The sequence below is a fragment of the Nanorana parkeri genome, unplaced genomic scaffold (genome assembly GCF_000935625.1).
Source record: "Nanorana parkeri isolate BGI_ZX_2015 unplaced genomic scaffold, ASM93562v1 scaffold971, whole genome shotgun sequence".
NCBI classification, from domain to species: domain Eukaryota; kingdom Metazoa; phylum Chordata; class Amphibia; order Anura; family Dicroglossidae; genus Nanorana; species Nanorana parkeri.
Genome location: NW_017307239.1, coordinates 534152 through 550617, shown reverse-complemented (window position 1 = coordinate 550617; position 16466 = coordinate 534152). Strand labels below are relative to the sequence as shown.

At 40.5% G+C, this 16466-nt stretch overlaps 1 protein-coding gene across 1 annotated transcript in view; it reads right to left on the bottom strand.

Moving 5' to 3' along the window:
• LAMA3 (laminin subunit alpha 3) overlaps window positions 1–16466 on the bottom strand; it is a 160340-nt gene that overhangs the window by 107485 nt on the left and 36389 nt on the right. Inside the window, exons 7-11 of the mRNA XM_018566742.1 lie at window positions 15080–15195; window positions 11207–11325; window positions 9633–9723; window positions 8191–8322; window positions 1628–1693 (exon numbers count right to left, since the gene is read on the bottom strand). Of these exons, the coding sequence (XP_018422244.1) occupies window positions 1628–1693; window positions 8191–8322; window positions 9633–9723; window positions 11207–11325; window positions 15080–15195 (524 nt within the window). The remainder of the gene's footprint in view (window positions 1–1627; window positions 1694–8190; window positions 8323–9632; window positions 9724–11206; window positions 11326–15079; window positions 15196–16466) is intronic.

The window sequence follows — 16466 nt, the reverse complement described above, 5'->3', positions numbered from 1 at the left end:
CATAGAACCCCTGAAAGGCTCTGGAGAGCATGCCACATTATTTTGATGGAGTTTGAAGGAAATAAAACTTCTTTGATACTGAGAGGTTTAACTGCTTGTTAGCACTTATCTCATAAGAATCAGGTTGATTTCAGTGTGCTTTAAATAAGGTTACAGGCCAGTTAAACTTCTTAGTAGTAGAGCAATTTATGGAGTTCGTACAGATGTTTGTATGAAAAATCTTGTCAGAACATTTGATAATGCCGTCAGAGACTTGAAAATGTCATTTGATTTTAACATTACATTTTGCAATAAATTGAGTTTTCCAAACAAAAACCACATTCACTGTTAGAGCTTGGTTCATTCGAGAAAAGTTTTCTTCCTTCCTCCTTTGAATTTTTCCATCCCTATAATCAAAATCAACCATCAATTTGATCCCATTACCTCTTAGAGAATTGAACTTACTATCCAAAAACAATTATTTTCAAACACAATTCTGACCATGATTACCAAGCTTAATTCTTGAAGAGTCACTCCTTGCACAGATACTTGTGTAGAAGCTCCAAATACGTATAAGCCACTACAGGGCCACCATTGGGAACCATGGGACCCCGTACAGGCTACCTGGCCCCCCAGCCTCCCCATTTACATACACTTGCGAGCCATACACGTATGTTCATTTGAGTCAGATGGCAGGGGTGACAGGTTCGGTTTTACATCTTTATTTCTATTTCTATTATTTTATAGTAATTTATCTTTTTTCATTTTATTCCTTTTTTTTTCCACTTAACTTTTTTTGCTATCACAAACGGGCTAACAAGCCCCTAAGTGACAGCATTTGGAGGTGACAGATTCTCTTTATGAAAACATCAGGGGTCTAGTAGACTCCTGATGACTGCCCTATCCTCCAATACAAACAATCAAGCATGTCCTTAGTCTGCTCCCACTCTCAATCCTGACACCATTTGCCAATGTCCCAGGACCCCCAGAGGAGCTAAGGACCCTGAAAACCAAGGAGGAGGATTGGAAGAATCGCAGGCTAGTAGAAGTGATATATCACTTGTAGTTGACAAGCAGCACAGGCATTGCAAGGAGTTCTTGTTGCTGTGTGCTCAGCCCCTGCCGGGACCCCCCTCTGAATTGCAAGGGGTTCTTGTTGCTGTGTGCTCCGCTCCTGCCGGGCCCCACCTCTGAATTGAGAAAGCTGGTTGGATGACCAGTGAAATACAGCAAGTCCAGTTGCCTTGACTTATTTTTTACAGATATGTCATTATAGGGGCCTGGTACAGCAGGACTGGCTGTAATCCCCTTTTATCAGCCCTGACCCATTTTAGCATAGCATATACAGTGTACTGTCACTCCAAGTGTTCTTTTACTGCATTTCAAAACATTTATTGTAAATCATGCCAGCCTGTGTCATTAGATTTTTTTGTGCATACAGTTAACAATATTGTTGGGTAAATCCTGTTTGACTGGCTGTTTTCAGGCTGTTTTCATGTCTTTAAATTTAATTTTAAAACCAGAATTCAAGTGCATGATTGTGAACAAAAGATGGCAGCAATACTTGGCTGACTGGGCATGATGGGTTGGCTTTTATTGACATAGCTGCAATCATAAGAATTATGGATGAAATGTTATAATAGCTTACCTTTTATGTTGCCAGCAGTTGGCTTCACAGGAGATGATGTAGTAGATACAGGATAGAATGGAATTCCTATAAAATAAACATTATTATTATAACTCAGGAGTGTAATGATTTGGTTAGTGACAATAGTTTAAAAAAGGCAGAAACTGCAAAAAAAAAAAAAGAGAACTTTGGCATGGATGAAAGTGTACCTGTCAACCATACAGAGTGAATATGGCCAAATTGTGGCAGTACTGAGGCCAGTATGCTCCTGCTGGGGTCCTGCAAAAGGACTGTATTGGGGACTTTAAAATATAAGCACCATGGACCGAGAGCCCGACAGTTGCACGAGAGAGGAGGGGACCTGGCACTATACCATCAAGATGGCTGCCGGCAGGTAACAGCACAGGACGTCATCAGGCGCGTGTGCGATGATTGATATGGATTCATTATTGAAAAAAAAAGTTTGAGAGTTTAATACAACTTAAGGATATACCTGTGCCATGTCTCTCTGAGTGAATTAAAGCTGAATCCAGGGAAACAGCTAAATACGCAGATATATTACATATAATGAAGCAGATTTGCAATCCAAAGGATATGTATTTCTGTCCATCCAGTTCTGGTATGTACACAGCCCTGCCACACAGCACAGCCCTGCTAGTCACACCACTTTCACTGTTAGGTCTCGTTCACACCTAGGCGTATTGCATATGCGCGTCTGTCGCGCGACCGTCGCGTGTTTTTTTACCGTGATTTGCTGTAAAAAAAGTTGCGCGACAAACGCGCGTTTGCGAAGGCTACTTGGCTGTATCCCAATGGAAACGCGCAACAAAACGGCCCAAAGTAGTACATGTACATTTTCAGGCGTGGGCCGTTTTGTAGCGCGTTAGGGACGGGTGGAAATACGCCAAGGTGGGAACGAGACCATTGAATGCAATAGGATTTATATTTTTGACGTTTTGTAGAGCCTTCGTCGAGCGTAGAACGCGCTACAAAACATTCAGGTGTGAATGAGGGCTTACAGTTATAGACTGTAGAAGGGGTACAGAGGTGTCCTCTTTCCACCCCAGCCTGCTGAATGGACAGTAAAATGTAAGCAGCAAACTGATGAGGTAATCTCTCTAATCACTCTGCACTGTCCTCATAGCAACATGTTACTTAGCACATTATCATGCAACACACCTGAATGGCTTTCAGTCCTGTCCCTCCCCTTCCCAATCTAAGTGCTGATATATAGGAGATTGCGAGAGGCAGACACTAAGTCAAATCCATGTACTCATCCCCCTTGCCCATTTGATATCTTCATTGAATGTTGTGTATATTATAGGAGAAGGAATGCATGGCGTGGAACTGTGCACCAGAGTTGACATGATTGCAGATGGCCCTAAGGCTGCCTATAGAGGTACATGACTGATTAAAGCAGACCTTCCACTTCTGTGGCAAGGTCTGATTATTCAAGGTGCCCCTCTAAAATACTGCATAAAAGTACCTGTGGAGGAGGGAAATAGTTAGATGATATAGTCACCGTTCCCTGTTTTCTGTAATGCAGGGAGTGACGTCATCCTCCTGACGTCAAGATTCCGGGGAATGCAGAGTAGCCCAAATCCTGCAAGAAGACACTGCAGCCCATCAGGCTGTTGGGTTGCTGTTGGGTTGCTCAACAGCAGGATGACATCACCCTTGCAAGATGTTGTGTGAGGATGTCCGGAAAAGATTGTCTAAATATTTTACTTACCACAGAATTGGAAGGTTTGCTTTGAAGAAAACAAAAGCCTAGAAGATGACAACCTATGCTATTTGCCTGACCCTCATGCTGATTTAAAGGCTTTTATACATTCCAAGTCACAGACCTAGTATTCACGCATACATCGAGTTCTGACTTTACTCAGATTCCACTTTCTGTTTATGTATTTGTGGTCAGTGATAAAAGTAGTAATAAACTCTCAATCTTTTTTTTTATATTAATGAATCCCGATCAAACAAATACACATTGCCAACAAAATTTTTCCTAATTTTTTTTGCCCATGCACTTATGGTCATCATGTTTCTGAGCAGATGGCTTTAACTTTCTCAGCACAGCTTCCCATGACTTCCTCCCATTACAGGATCCCACTGACAGAGCAGTCTCTAGCAACTATTCATCTACTAGTTTGGAGAAGGGAGGAAGGAGGAGTGAGGAGCAGGGAGTAGAAGAGTGTCTTGCCTTGCTGTCCAGTACAGGATCCCATTGGACAGAGAAGTCTCTAGCAACTATCCATCTACTAGTCTGGAGAAGGGAGGAGCGAGCAGAAGGGAAGAGGAGTGTCGTGCCTTGCTGTTCAGTACAGCATCCCATTGGACAGAGAAGTCTCTAGCAACTATCCATCTACTAAATTGGAGAAGGGAGGAAGGAGGAGCGGGGAGCAGGGAGGAGAGGAGTGCCGTGCCTTGCTGTTCAGTACAGGATCTCATTGGACAGAGAGGTCTCTAGCAACTATCCAACTACTAGTTTGGAGAAGGGAGGAAGGAGGAGTGAGGAGCAGGGAGGAGAAGAGTGTCTTGCCTTGCTGTGCCTGTGTTTTGTGGAGACACACACAGCTTACTAGCACACACAAGGATCGTGGCTTCATAGTACCCTGCAAGGGAAAGGAGCCACCCTAACACAGGATATCAAGACCAGTGCTCAGGGGACCAGATGATTCTGCAGGAAACTAATACTAGTAAACATCAAGGAGCACCATCTGTTGTAACTGATTTTTATCAGCATTTGAAATTGTTCAAAACTATTTTGACTTTAATATCACTTTAAAAATGTACTGAGGTCAGAGACAGCCAGGCAGCTAGTATTTCCATAATGCAGGTAGAAATAGCAAAGCCTTTATTTCTCATTTCTCCTTTTTAGTGTGTTTACTTTTGTCCTATAAATTGTCAGCTCTCTTGAAGTGTCTTTGTCTTTTGTGAAGTACCCACAACAAGGGATGGGTTTTTCTAAGTTTAAATCTTTGTAAACATTTTTTTAGTCAAACGCACGAACCATAATAGTCTGAGGAATTGACATCACAGACTCTAATAATGCTTGTAACCACCCACTCGCTGAGTTTGGTTATTTTGTTAGTTAAGCTTTTTCTTCTGAAAAGAAATCTTAAGAAAATAAATGTACTCTTAAACTTGGCAATGTAGTTTTGTACTGCCTTCGTACAGAATTATGACTGTCTGCTTCTAATCTGAGTATGTGGAGTTACTAGAGGAGCTGCCTTCCCTATGGACCCCCGGTATCATCCAAAAATTTCCAACACATTATAGATAGGCAAATGAATCTAACCCCGTACAACTTTTATAACGGTCATTCAATATCTCATCAGATGGGCAATTCTGCTGCAGGTGACATATCGCCAGTGGCACAAATGCAGTGGGGCGGCTTCAATTTACTCTGTGAAGACCCTCCCCTACTGGTCTGGAATGCTGCAAAATCTCACAATGACAACCCTCGTGCCTGTTGTTCTTGGGTTGAGATGTCCATAAAGCAAAATTCTGAGCTGCAATGTGTCCAATAAATACAGCACAAGGCTGCAGGTGAGGTAACCATAATGCCTGGGGAATATGGAAAGAACAAAGGACTGACTGCACAGAAAACCAAAGGTTTCACAGGAAGTTTCTGGCCAATATACCTGCTAGAACACGGGAGTTTATTTGATGAGTTTGTTTCATCAGTAAGGATTTTATCACCACAGTGGGAGTTACAGGTGACCATGAACAAGAAGAATGGAAGTATCTGTAAACCAAATCACTAACATTACATTAATTTTTTTCAAAAGACTCTTTCAATCTTTTAAAATCTTTAGCTTTTAATAAAACAATATTCAGTGATCCTGCCATTATGGCCCTTCTTCAAGCACTTCCTATTATAGGTTGACAGTGCTCTGTCCCCGTCTCCCAGTTGTGCTCCTATGTTGTCACCCTGTCACAAGGGCTTCATTTGGAAACAAGTGGCAGTGACACATTACATAGACATGGTGCACTGTTGTCACCATCGGGAAACCTGCTCTGGAAAATATGCAGCCATTGCTGGAGTGCACATAGACAGGAAATGGCTGCAGGAGATTCGCAGCAGTGTAATGTAACAAACTTTTAAAAAAGGGAAAACAAACTTTTCATAAAACAATAAAAGCAATTTTTATGATGCACATTGCACAGAGCAAACTAAATGTCTTTCAATTAGGGTGTACATCTACTTTAAGAACCCTCTGTGACAACTGGAACATGTAAAGCTTCCGTAGGGGAGATGACAGGTGATATGGAAGGTCAGACTCTTGCTACTGCACACAGAAATCTGACAGCATATAGGGAAAACTCTGAAGCTTCTGAGCCTCGCATGAGTTGTTACTTGTTGCACAGATGATTTGAGGAGGGCCCTGCAAGAGCGGGAATGGCAGATGTTTCATGGCACCTCCACAGCCTGATACCTAGAACCAGAGTGCTCAAGAAGAGTTTCTAGTTGCTACAGTTTTTGCCTTTTCTTTATAACTGATGTTATTCCCTTTTCCAGCTCAAAAGAAAGTCAATTAGGTTCTTAAGCCATCTACCCAGCAAAATGTGTCACAGGGTTCAGTGGCTCATCCTGGTAAGGCTCACATTCTTTAATGGTTAGCAGGGTATTAGCCCTGACCTTACCCACTGCAGCAAGAAACTAGAGTTAGAGAGCTTACTAGTGCAAAATTGATTCTGACTAGTTACTACAAGTATTGCCCTTTACACTTAGATCTTTTTAACTGACCTGTTTCACTTTTCCAGCTCACACAAAACTTTTCGACCCTTGGATGGTTAAAATGCCAGTGGTTTAGATGCCATCTACCAATTAAATAATTCTCAGGCTCCCGTGCCTTCTACTGGTAAGGCCCACGTTCTTTCATGATAAGCAAGCTATTAGCCCTCAATTTTTAATGGATTCTGACTGTTTGCTACAGTTACTGCTCTTCAGGTTTATATTCTTCTAATTGAAACCGCTTTGTGTTAACTTGCTAGTACTGTAACTGGTTTGAACCATCAGCCCTGTGACTCTGATGGTGAGTATAAATACTTTGTATACTAGCCCAAAAGATAAAAGGGGCACTGAAAACATTATATTGGTATGTTCCTTCATATAGGAATAGCTATATTAATTGGAGCTAACTTGTTTGTTTGTTTTTTATTTTCTGAGACTTGCCCCTACAAACACAGCAGGCCAAGCCGTTCTTAAAACTGAGCATGCTGGAGTATGGAGGCACAAGTTCTGCTAGGACATGGCACACCGGAGGAGACTTACTTATGCTTAACAAATAATAAAAAATGTAATTCATAAAAGTATACGACATGGTGTTTTTTTGTTTATTTGTAAGTCTTGCGCATAGATTCATTTAGGTGTTAGGAGATAGCTTCACTGTATTGTGAGTATCAGGAGAAGGGCCGAGCTGTCAATTGGTCAGCTGGCCGAGCGGTAGGGGGCTGAACTGTCAGCGGGGAACAAGGGTAGGAGTTGCTGTTAGTTGCCCATCCAGGGATCCCATTTACAATCATTGTTTTGCTAATGCGGATGCTTTTCATAGAATTATTTTGGTAGAGAATTTTGGCCTAAGATAGCAGAGATTCTTGGAAACACGTAGACTATATCACACATGATATGTTGGACATGAGGAAGCTCTCTGGCCAGTGGTTTCCAAAAACAACTATAAACAAATCAGAAGCACTATCGTATAAGTACAGTCCAATTTAGGGACATCCTTTAGTGACATTACTCTGGGAACTAACTTATGAGCTTTTTTTCCACAGTAGCCACCCTGTCCCTCCCCAAGAATGGCCTAGTGGCTAACCCTCTTAACTCCGTACTCACTTTCCATATTTTTTTCATCTTGATTAGTGTGAACAAGCAATTGTCTATGGAATGTGCTTTTTTCATTCACGGTCGTAGCTATGGAACTACTCTTTGTACTTTGCTCCTGCTTGTAAAATGTTCAATAAACCTTTACTATTTAAAAAAAGACCTGTAATGTTGTTATGGCTTCACTTGCTATTCAGATTTCTTACCCTAACATGTGATAGTGGATAAATCATGTGTTACATTTGTATGATCCATAGACAAAATAACTATCAGAGAAATAGTAGTTGTAGTAGTGACACATGAGAACCAAGAAATGCCTCCCCTTTATTGATAACATTATATGCTATGGTCCTTTCACATACTTTATTGCTGCTCCTGTCATCCAGTGTTATTTACTATAATATATAAATCACATTATTGTTTACTTGCTTCAGTAAATTTAGTTTGCCTTTTTAATCTTATTGTGCTGTAGTTGTTTTGTGTTGCCTCTTCTATAGTATTCCTGCATGAATGGTGCTGGATATTTTTAATACCATTAATATAAAATAAAAAATAAATAGGGAGATTTTACAGAATGCATAGATGCAATATAGTGGCAGTGACTGTGAATGGCTACTACTGTATACAGTATAGCAACACTACATTACAGTGACATAGCTTGCTTCTACTTCAGACTAAACATAAGTATGTTCTGCACAGATAAATGTATACGCAAGCTTGCACTGCAAAAAAAGGAGACACCTTAAAAACTTACGTCGACAGACTGGATATCCATAGTATCCTTCAGCACACCTCTCACAGTTAGATCCAGTAAAGTTGGGCTTACAATAACATCTTCCTGATCCTTCTTCACATCCATCTGACTGTTGAGGGTTGCAGCTGCAAGCTAACAACAGAAACATTACAAGTTTTGGGGTTTACAAAGCACAGATGGTGTCAACAGAATGCACCACACCTATATATTGGCATTTGGATCATGTGACCTACTCCACTGAATTGTATAGAAATCTCAGCATGCATGGGATCACATAAGATGCAACCCAAGCAGAATAACTAGAAGTCTTTGTATATAAAGTATTTACAATTCTTCACTTGTTTGAAGCACAATATAATGGTTGTGGCAATCAGTTACATTGTACAATCAGAAGCTTTGTGTGTGGAATTTTCTTACAATCTTTTTTCTACAATTAATATGGGATTGTAGACTTTCTAATGTTGTCTGGTGTGTCGGTCTTGTATGAAAACATAAGAAGATTGTATAGCAATAAAATATTTCATATGTGACTAGCATGGGACTCTATGGCACACAAACTTTCATGAATGGACAAGGAGGGTAGAAAATGTTTGGTGCTTGTAACGGTACCTTACGTATGGGAAATGCCTTTTAATGTATTGGCTAGGTTTGCACCGATATATCGGCGCCGAAACATATCGGCCGAAAATTGCACTTTTGGCATAATGCCGAAAGAGCCATGTTTCGGCAGATACATTGGCGCATCCCTGGTTTCTTTGCTCCCCGCTGGGCGCTGCTCTGTGTTGCAGCGGGGACAAAAGAAAGTGACAGCCGGCCGAGCGCTGCAAGACGAGAGCGCTGTGAGCGGCCGGCGTCTCTCCTCCCACACTGCTCAGCCGCCTATCACAGTGGGGCAGAGCGGTGCGGGGGCGGAGACAGCACTGTCACAGGACTCTGACAATTTTTTTTATTTCGGTTTCGTTTCGGTTTTAAAATTTCCATTTCGGTGCACCTCTAGTATTGGCTGTATAAAATTGGCTTTAAAGTAAAATTGGCTGTATTTCAGTGTCGTAATCAGGGCCGGATTTCCCACAAGGCCAACCAAGGCTCAGCCTTGAGACAGCAGGGAGTAGAGGGGCAGCAGGGGGTGTGGAATTCCCATCTCCCGATTCCCAGGACATGCAGTTCCGGGCGAGTAGTTGTGTTCTACATTTAGCTCTGCTTGGGCAAGCAGAGCTAAATGTACAGCGGGGAAGCTGCCGCTTGTTTTGTACAAGTTATCCAGGCGATGTCACCAAGATCACTTGTATGTAGCCTGCAGGTCTGCCATTCTCCATGGGGGGGCGCATTGAGGAACCTGGCCTTGGGGCAGCAGAGAGAGTAAATCCGGCCCTGGTTGTAATCCATCATATTAATCAAGTTGTAAATCTCAAATAGGACAGAGATAAATAATATGGACTTACGGATACAGCCATTAGGTGCTTCTTTAGGAACGCCATATGGTCGATAGTATCCCACAGCACACATCTCACAATTCACACCTGCTGTATTATGCTACAAAATACCAGTAAAACAACAAGATATTTAGTATAGGAAATACATATACTCTTATATACCTTATAGTTTATATATAAGATGCATTCCAGTGAAAATGGTGGGTGTTGATAATGATAATAGGTCTGACTATAGAAAAATGCAGAAAGCCACCATCCACATGCAGTATTATCTAACAATTCAGGGTCTCGCAGGGTCCCTTACTCATTTCAACAAAGCCGCAACTATGTTGCCTTGAGGAAGGGACCATGCAATGCCCCAATGCATCAAAAAGTTTTCAATTTTTTTTATGATAAATCTGGAAATTGAATATTTTTGGAGTGCTGGTGACTTTCTTATTCTACTTTCATATACTGTACCTGACACATATTACAAGACTACCTTATAGTATCTGTGCACTATTTTTTACCTTTTAAGGAAATTCTTATCCATTTGTTGATGTGGAATTGTATGTACAGCTGGAGTAAGTAGATATTTAGAGTGACTAACAAGCTTAACTAGACCACTCCTTTACAAATGATCCTATCTATCACCACAAGTGATACAGTAAATATAGTCTTGGTAGAGCTCTGCTGCCAGTAGCACATCATATGAACAGATGGAACGTGATGTGGAGAAGTAAGCTTTCTTAACCTCTGACTCATTCGCTGGGCATTATATGACATGAAGCACTCTGTTTTATTATTTGATGATCATAAAATATAGAAACATGTGATTTACTTCTAAATACATTCCATATTATTATACATGTTAACTAAGTTGGCATTACTACAAAAGTGAACTTCAAATCTTTAGAATATAAGTGCTTCTAAATTGCCAATAAAAAAGTATCTTCAGTCACAATTTTTTTTCTTACGTTTTGAATAGAGTAGGGAAGGGTTAGAACCTCTGCCAGGTTACATGTACCAGGGCAGAAAGGGACAGGGCTCCAACAGAGACAGCAAATATAAATAAACAAAAAAAAGGCTTTTTTTATTAACGTTCTGGAAGACTAGAACCCATATCAGATTTTTTTGTTTTGTTTTGTTTTCTAGGCTCCCATTGCAGGTTTTGCTGCACAATATTTATTTAACCAGAAATCTCCCCAAGGAGGTTATAACCCACCCCCCACTATCCAAAACTATTTTTTTTTAAAGGAATTGGGATAGCTATAGCCCCAAATCCGAGCAATGTGTGGCTTTGCTGGCACCCCTTCATTCAGTTTCTCAAATTTTGTCAGTTTTTCAAATTTTGTCAAAGGACCGAGGCCAAAAATTGTCGGTCAAACATTGGCTGATGGATGTATGGCCAGCTTCGCACTTTAATCTTGCTAAATTACACTGCCTCACTACTCTGCTCAAGAAAAGTGGTGCCCAGACAAACCAAACATAAAATCAAGAAGAGCAAACAGAGAAGAGCTCTCCACAATTGCAAAACTAAATGTAAAGGAATCTGCATAACTGAAAAACTAAGAAAGAGACAGTAACAATAGAGAAACAAGTACCTGGCAGTTAATGCAAACTCCTCCTCCACTGTACTGTCCATGTATGTCTAGACTCGCTCGCTGATAATCGACCTCAGCATCGTAATAGCAGTCAGAGGCATGTTCATGACAATTGCAGGCTGTGGAGAGGATACAATATATACCTTTAACCCTGGGACTCGTATATTATTTGTGAACATATTTCCTGTAGTCTGGAAACCCAACAATACAGTGATAAATTGTGATAAATGATAAACTGTTAGATGTCCATTAGCATACCATAATTAATATTATTTTATAAAATTCAGTTATCAGACAGAAAATGAGTTGTATTCATGGAAATATCTGTAAAGCAATGACTATACTGGGAGTTAGGTGTTTTCCTATATGGAATGTAATTTAGATGTAACATTTGATAACTCTGCTCAAGCGTGCCCATGGCTGGAGAAAACCAGAAATTCCCATCAAATCTTGTGCACTCATGAGGCAGCGAGTTCTTTTTCTACATAAATCATATACACAGCAGTGATCATTCTTTTTTTATTCTAGTGTGAATTACCACTTACAGAGATTTTTAAAGTTTACCAAGCAAATAATATTAGAAGGGTTGGAAAAAGATTAATATCCTTTGACACAAAAGAGGTTCTACAGTGAGTATGCTTCATAAAATTAATTTGAATAGACATATAAAAGTTTTTTTTACTACCATGTCTTAATGGGACAGCTGTTCTTGAAGTAGTATAAAACATTTGTCTTTTGTTTTTAATATGAAACACTCAATTGCAAGTGAAGATCATTTTAAAGCTGAACTCCAGGCCCAAACTACTTATATATGAGGGAGAATCATAAAGTAAAGGCAAAATACATTAAACGGCTTTAATAGAATTAACCGTGAGCAATTGAGCATATCACTTTTGAATAGTCCCCATTCAAGATGATGCACTTGTATCGTTCAACTAACTTCTGTATTTCTGCAGAGAAGAAGCTTTTCGGGTGCTGCTGAAGGCACGTGTGCACCGCTTCCTTTACTTCATCATCTGGGGTGAATCCGCAACCATGGATCGCCTCCTTCAGTGGACCAAACATGTGATAATCGCTTGGGGCCAGATCCGGGCTGTAAGAAGGATGTAGAAGATGTGCGAACCCAAGGTGTTGCACTGTCTCTTCTGTGGCAGCTGCTGTAAGAGGACCTGCATTGTGATGGTGCAGCAGGACTGTTTTGGACAGCATTCCTCTTCTTACCATACTGAGCCAACATCCAACGGTGAATTTCCACTGGTTTCACTCCCTCTGCCCAAAGAAAGTGCACTACGGCACGTTATTCTTTGATGGTGCAATCTCGCATGTTTTTGTCCACGTGACTACAACACTACTAAATTCCGAGGACTGTACAGCGCATGGTTGAAATGTCCAAATGTCCAACAGGCTATGTAGATATACTGTATTGCGCAAGCTTCTCTCTGTTCCATTTACCGCACAATTTATAAACTGCCTTTACTTTTTGATTCTTCCTCTTATATTAATCAATAGCCACAAAGGCCACAAGGGATGTAAATCCACTTTCTAAGCGCCAAATGCCTTTGAAAATGTAGGTAGTACCTTGTAAAAGTATCATCACCACTGTACAGCTGTAGGAGGGGCCCAGCAGGACCCCCCCACTACAGGCTGCCGGCAGAAAACTACAGGAAAGGGTAGATACAAGACCAATCACCCTGCACAAGCAGACAAAGCAGCAATGACTGGGCTTAATGCAGGAACTCGTGTACAGAGGCAAAGTTTCATGTTGGATTACTGCATAAATCTGGAAGAAATACACCAAGGACACCAAGATCCCAGTAAGAATACACATCCCTCTTATAGTTAGACAATATTTGCTTATCCCAAAGTCCAGCCTTAAAGAGTAACACTGCTCCTCTCACATAGTACATGAGATGTCAAGCTTTTCTAACACCTTTTAAGTAGGTGAACTTTTTTAAAATAATGCTCAGTTTTTGAAAACTTAAAGAACTCCAGGAACAACATTTTTATTAATCCTTGCAGTGGGGCTGCCCCTGCACTGCAAGGGTTAACTGCTCATTTTCGCCTAGGTTAAAATAAACAAGGTTATACTTACCAAATGCTCTAAGCTGACTAGTTCTTAGACCGGTCCTTCCAGCCTCTCTCCCCCTCCTCTGCAGCGGCCTAGGGTCCTGTAAATCATCAACATCTATACACTGTGTATAGACATTAGGAAACTGAGGAAGATTCAAATGCTGCAGTGTAGGAGGAAATAAGCTGGAGGGAGTGCTGTGATACCTGTCTGGCTCAGAGCTTCAGGTGAATATAACTTTGTTATTTTAGCACCTAGACAAAAATGCACACTGCAAGGGTTAAGGAAAAGTTTTCCTGGTGTTCTTTAAACAAAGAGAACTTTTGAAGCTTTTGCCCACAAAAATTAATCAGACTCAACATACACAGTTTACATTTTCCAGAGCGTAAGAAGTAAAACTGCCTGCTTTTTATAGTCATCTGCTTTATTCTTTGTTCCAATTTTCATAAATGATCTCCCATATGTTTAATGCTCATCTATCTGCTGTAGCAAACTAGTTTTTCATTTGAAGTGTAATATAGTTGGGATGTACCCTCTACACACACATTTGAGTTTCTTCTGATCTCACCTTGTTACAAAAGTTACCTTCCTGCCGTGGTCACTGGCTTTTCCCTCCTTTTAATTCACCGTTATCTAGTCTGAACACTGGAAGACCTTATCCTTTGGCAGTTCCAGCACATGAGAGGAATATGACATAGATATTTCAAATTAATTTCTCTGGGCAGTTTGCTGTCCAGGGAGATTAACTGATTATAAAAGATTATCTGCCACTACCAACCCACTATATTCCTAATTATCTCTGAAGTGGGTTATAGCATTATTTTTAGGATATAAAACAGTATTCTTCTCCAGATGTTTCCTTAGAAAAAAACACTAAAATGTGGTAGTGAGCAGGGACACCCATGTTTCTGGTTACTGCGACCTTGGAAAATCAAATACATCAAGGTTCAGTTATAGAGGACTCTCCTGACGTCATGAGGAGATATTTTATTTCCCCAATTCATGATGCTTAGGTTTATTGTTGTTAAGCTTTTTCAAACTGGACTTCCTGGGACTCATCACCTTCACCAGCTATCCATTCCAGATCAGAGCACATGTAAATAATTATCAAATACATAGTTCCGCAGAAGCTCCATTGCTCCAAAGCTTTCTTTCCTCCATTGTACAGGAGCTTCTAGTACACTGGGTGTTGACTGAAGGAGCCCATCTCTGCTCCGTGCACAATCAATCTGAAAATGAATGTTGCACATCCGGTGACATCATTCGTAATGCATCTAGCTTTATTCAGCAGAACAAAAGTACACACTGCAGTGTGTGATGCATTTAACCCTTGCAGGCTTGGAGTTGATTTACTAAAGGCAAATAGGCTTTTCACTTTGCAAGGGAATTTGAACTATGCACGGGATGTTTCCCTTAGCTTAGTGAATGTGGTGAAATCGCACTTTGTATAGAATACCCAATCATGTGCAAGAAAAATGTTAAAAAAAAGCATTTTTTCTTGCACATGATTGGATAAAGGAAGTCAGCAGAGTTTCCCATTATTCACTAAACTAAGGGCAAACTTCCCCTGCTAAGCGCATTTTCTCTTGTAAATATGAGCAACCAATTTCCCTTTAGTAAATCAACCCCTTTTGACTTCATGTTTAAGACCGTAAAGGTGGTGAAACGAATCAGACATAGGTGGTTCTTAGTTGGGGGCTGCAGCATTTACTTTTGTTGAATAAAGTTGCTTGCATTATGAGTCATGTCATCAGAAGTGTGACTTTAGATTTGAGTATCAAATAAAGAGGTTATAAAACACTTACGTTCACATTGATTGGCTGTGTCAACACCAGCAGGCCGCCATGGCTTCTGATTATAACCAGGACAGCAGCGGTCACAGATCTCCCCACATGTGTTATGCTGACACTGACACTGATACCTTTATAAAAAAAAAAAGCACACCATGGACAAAATGAATGACCTGATATAACACAATTTACCTCTTTATTCTTATGCAAAGCAATCATAATAGAAATCAAGGAATACCATGGCTAATCTCCTTCTCAGAAATGACAGTCAACTAACACTTTAGGAAGGAAGTCAGCAATTGAAGCCCACATATTTTTCTTATGAGAGATGTCCTTTAATTATACACTAATGCTTGACATCCCTATTATTATCAAAGTCATTGATTTTTAGAGGCAACATTCCAGTTCGAGGGGAAATATTTTTTTTAAAATATTGTTCAAACACAACTTCCCTTATATTTCTTTCTGTTGGTTACAGCACTAATTGTTATTTAGACTCTGGTCACATTTAAGTGCTTTACTACATTTTAGAAACAACGCCTTCAAACCCATTGCAAATAATACGCCTGTGCACACCTCAGGACAAGTACAGCACACTGCAATATGAGTGCGCTGCCAACACATCTCTCATAAGGTCTCCCAAGAGTGTCCTTGGAGGACAAGCAACCATTACAAATCCGAGAGTCAGATATGCACCATAATATTCCATCACAAAAGTGCAACAGAAGCTTTAGGGGTCTATTTATAAACAATTTGCAGGGTAATTCGACCTATAAATCTGTGCCAATAATGACAAAAAGCAAACTTTCTAAATATATTACCAGTGGATGGAGCTGAGAGAAGCCTAGGAAATAAATACGTATTTCCTGGTCTCTTCAACTCCCTGTAGTGGCCCTAAATCAGAATTACATCACAATACATTTGGCCTGATAAAAAAATATATTAAGGCTGGGTGCACACCTAGGCGTATCGAATATGCGCATTTGTCACGCGTGTTGTGACGCGCGTTTTTACAGCGATTCGCTGTAAAAAAATTGCGTGGCAAACGCGCGTTTCCGAGGGCTACTTGGCTGTATCCCAATGGAAATGTGCGACAAAAACGCCCCAAAGAAGCTCCTGTACTTTTTTGGCTGTAGGGCGTTTTGTAGCGCGTTCATACGGCCTGTAATACGCCCAGGTGTGAACCATACCCATAGGAAATAATGGGATTTCGGTGTTTGAGCGTTTTGCAGAGCATTCAAACGCGCTACAAAACGCCCAGGTGTGAACCAGGCCTAAGAGCGTTCTGTATTTTGCCATTATTCACACAAAAAGAATGTTCACAGATGTGTGCAGGGTGAAAGGACCTGTGAATTGTTTCAAAATAGACCACTTAGTTTTCATTAAACAAGATATATATATA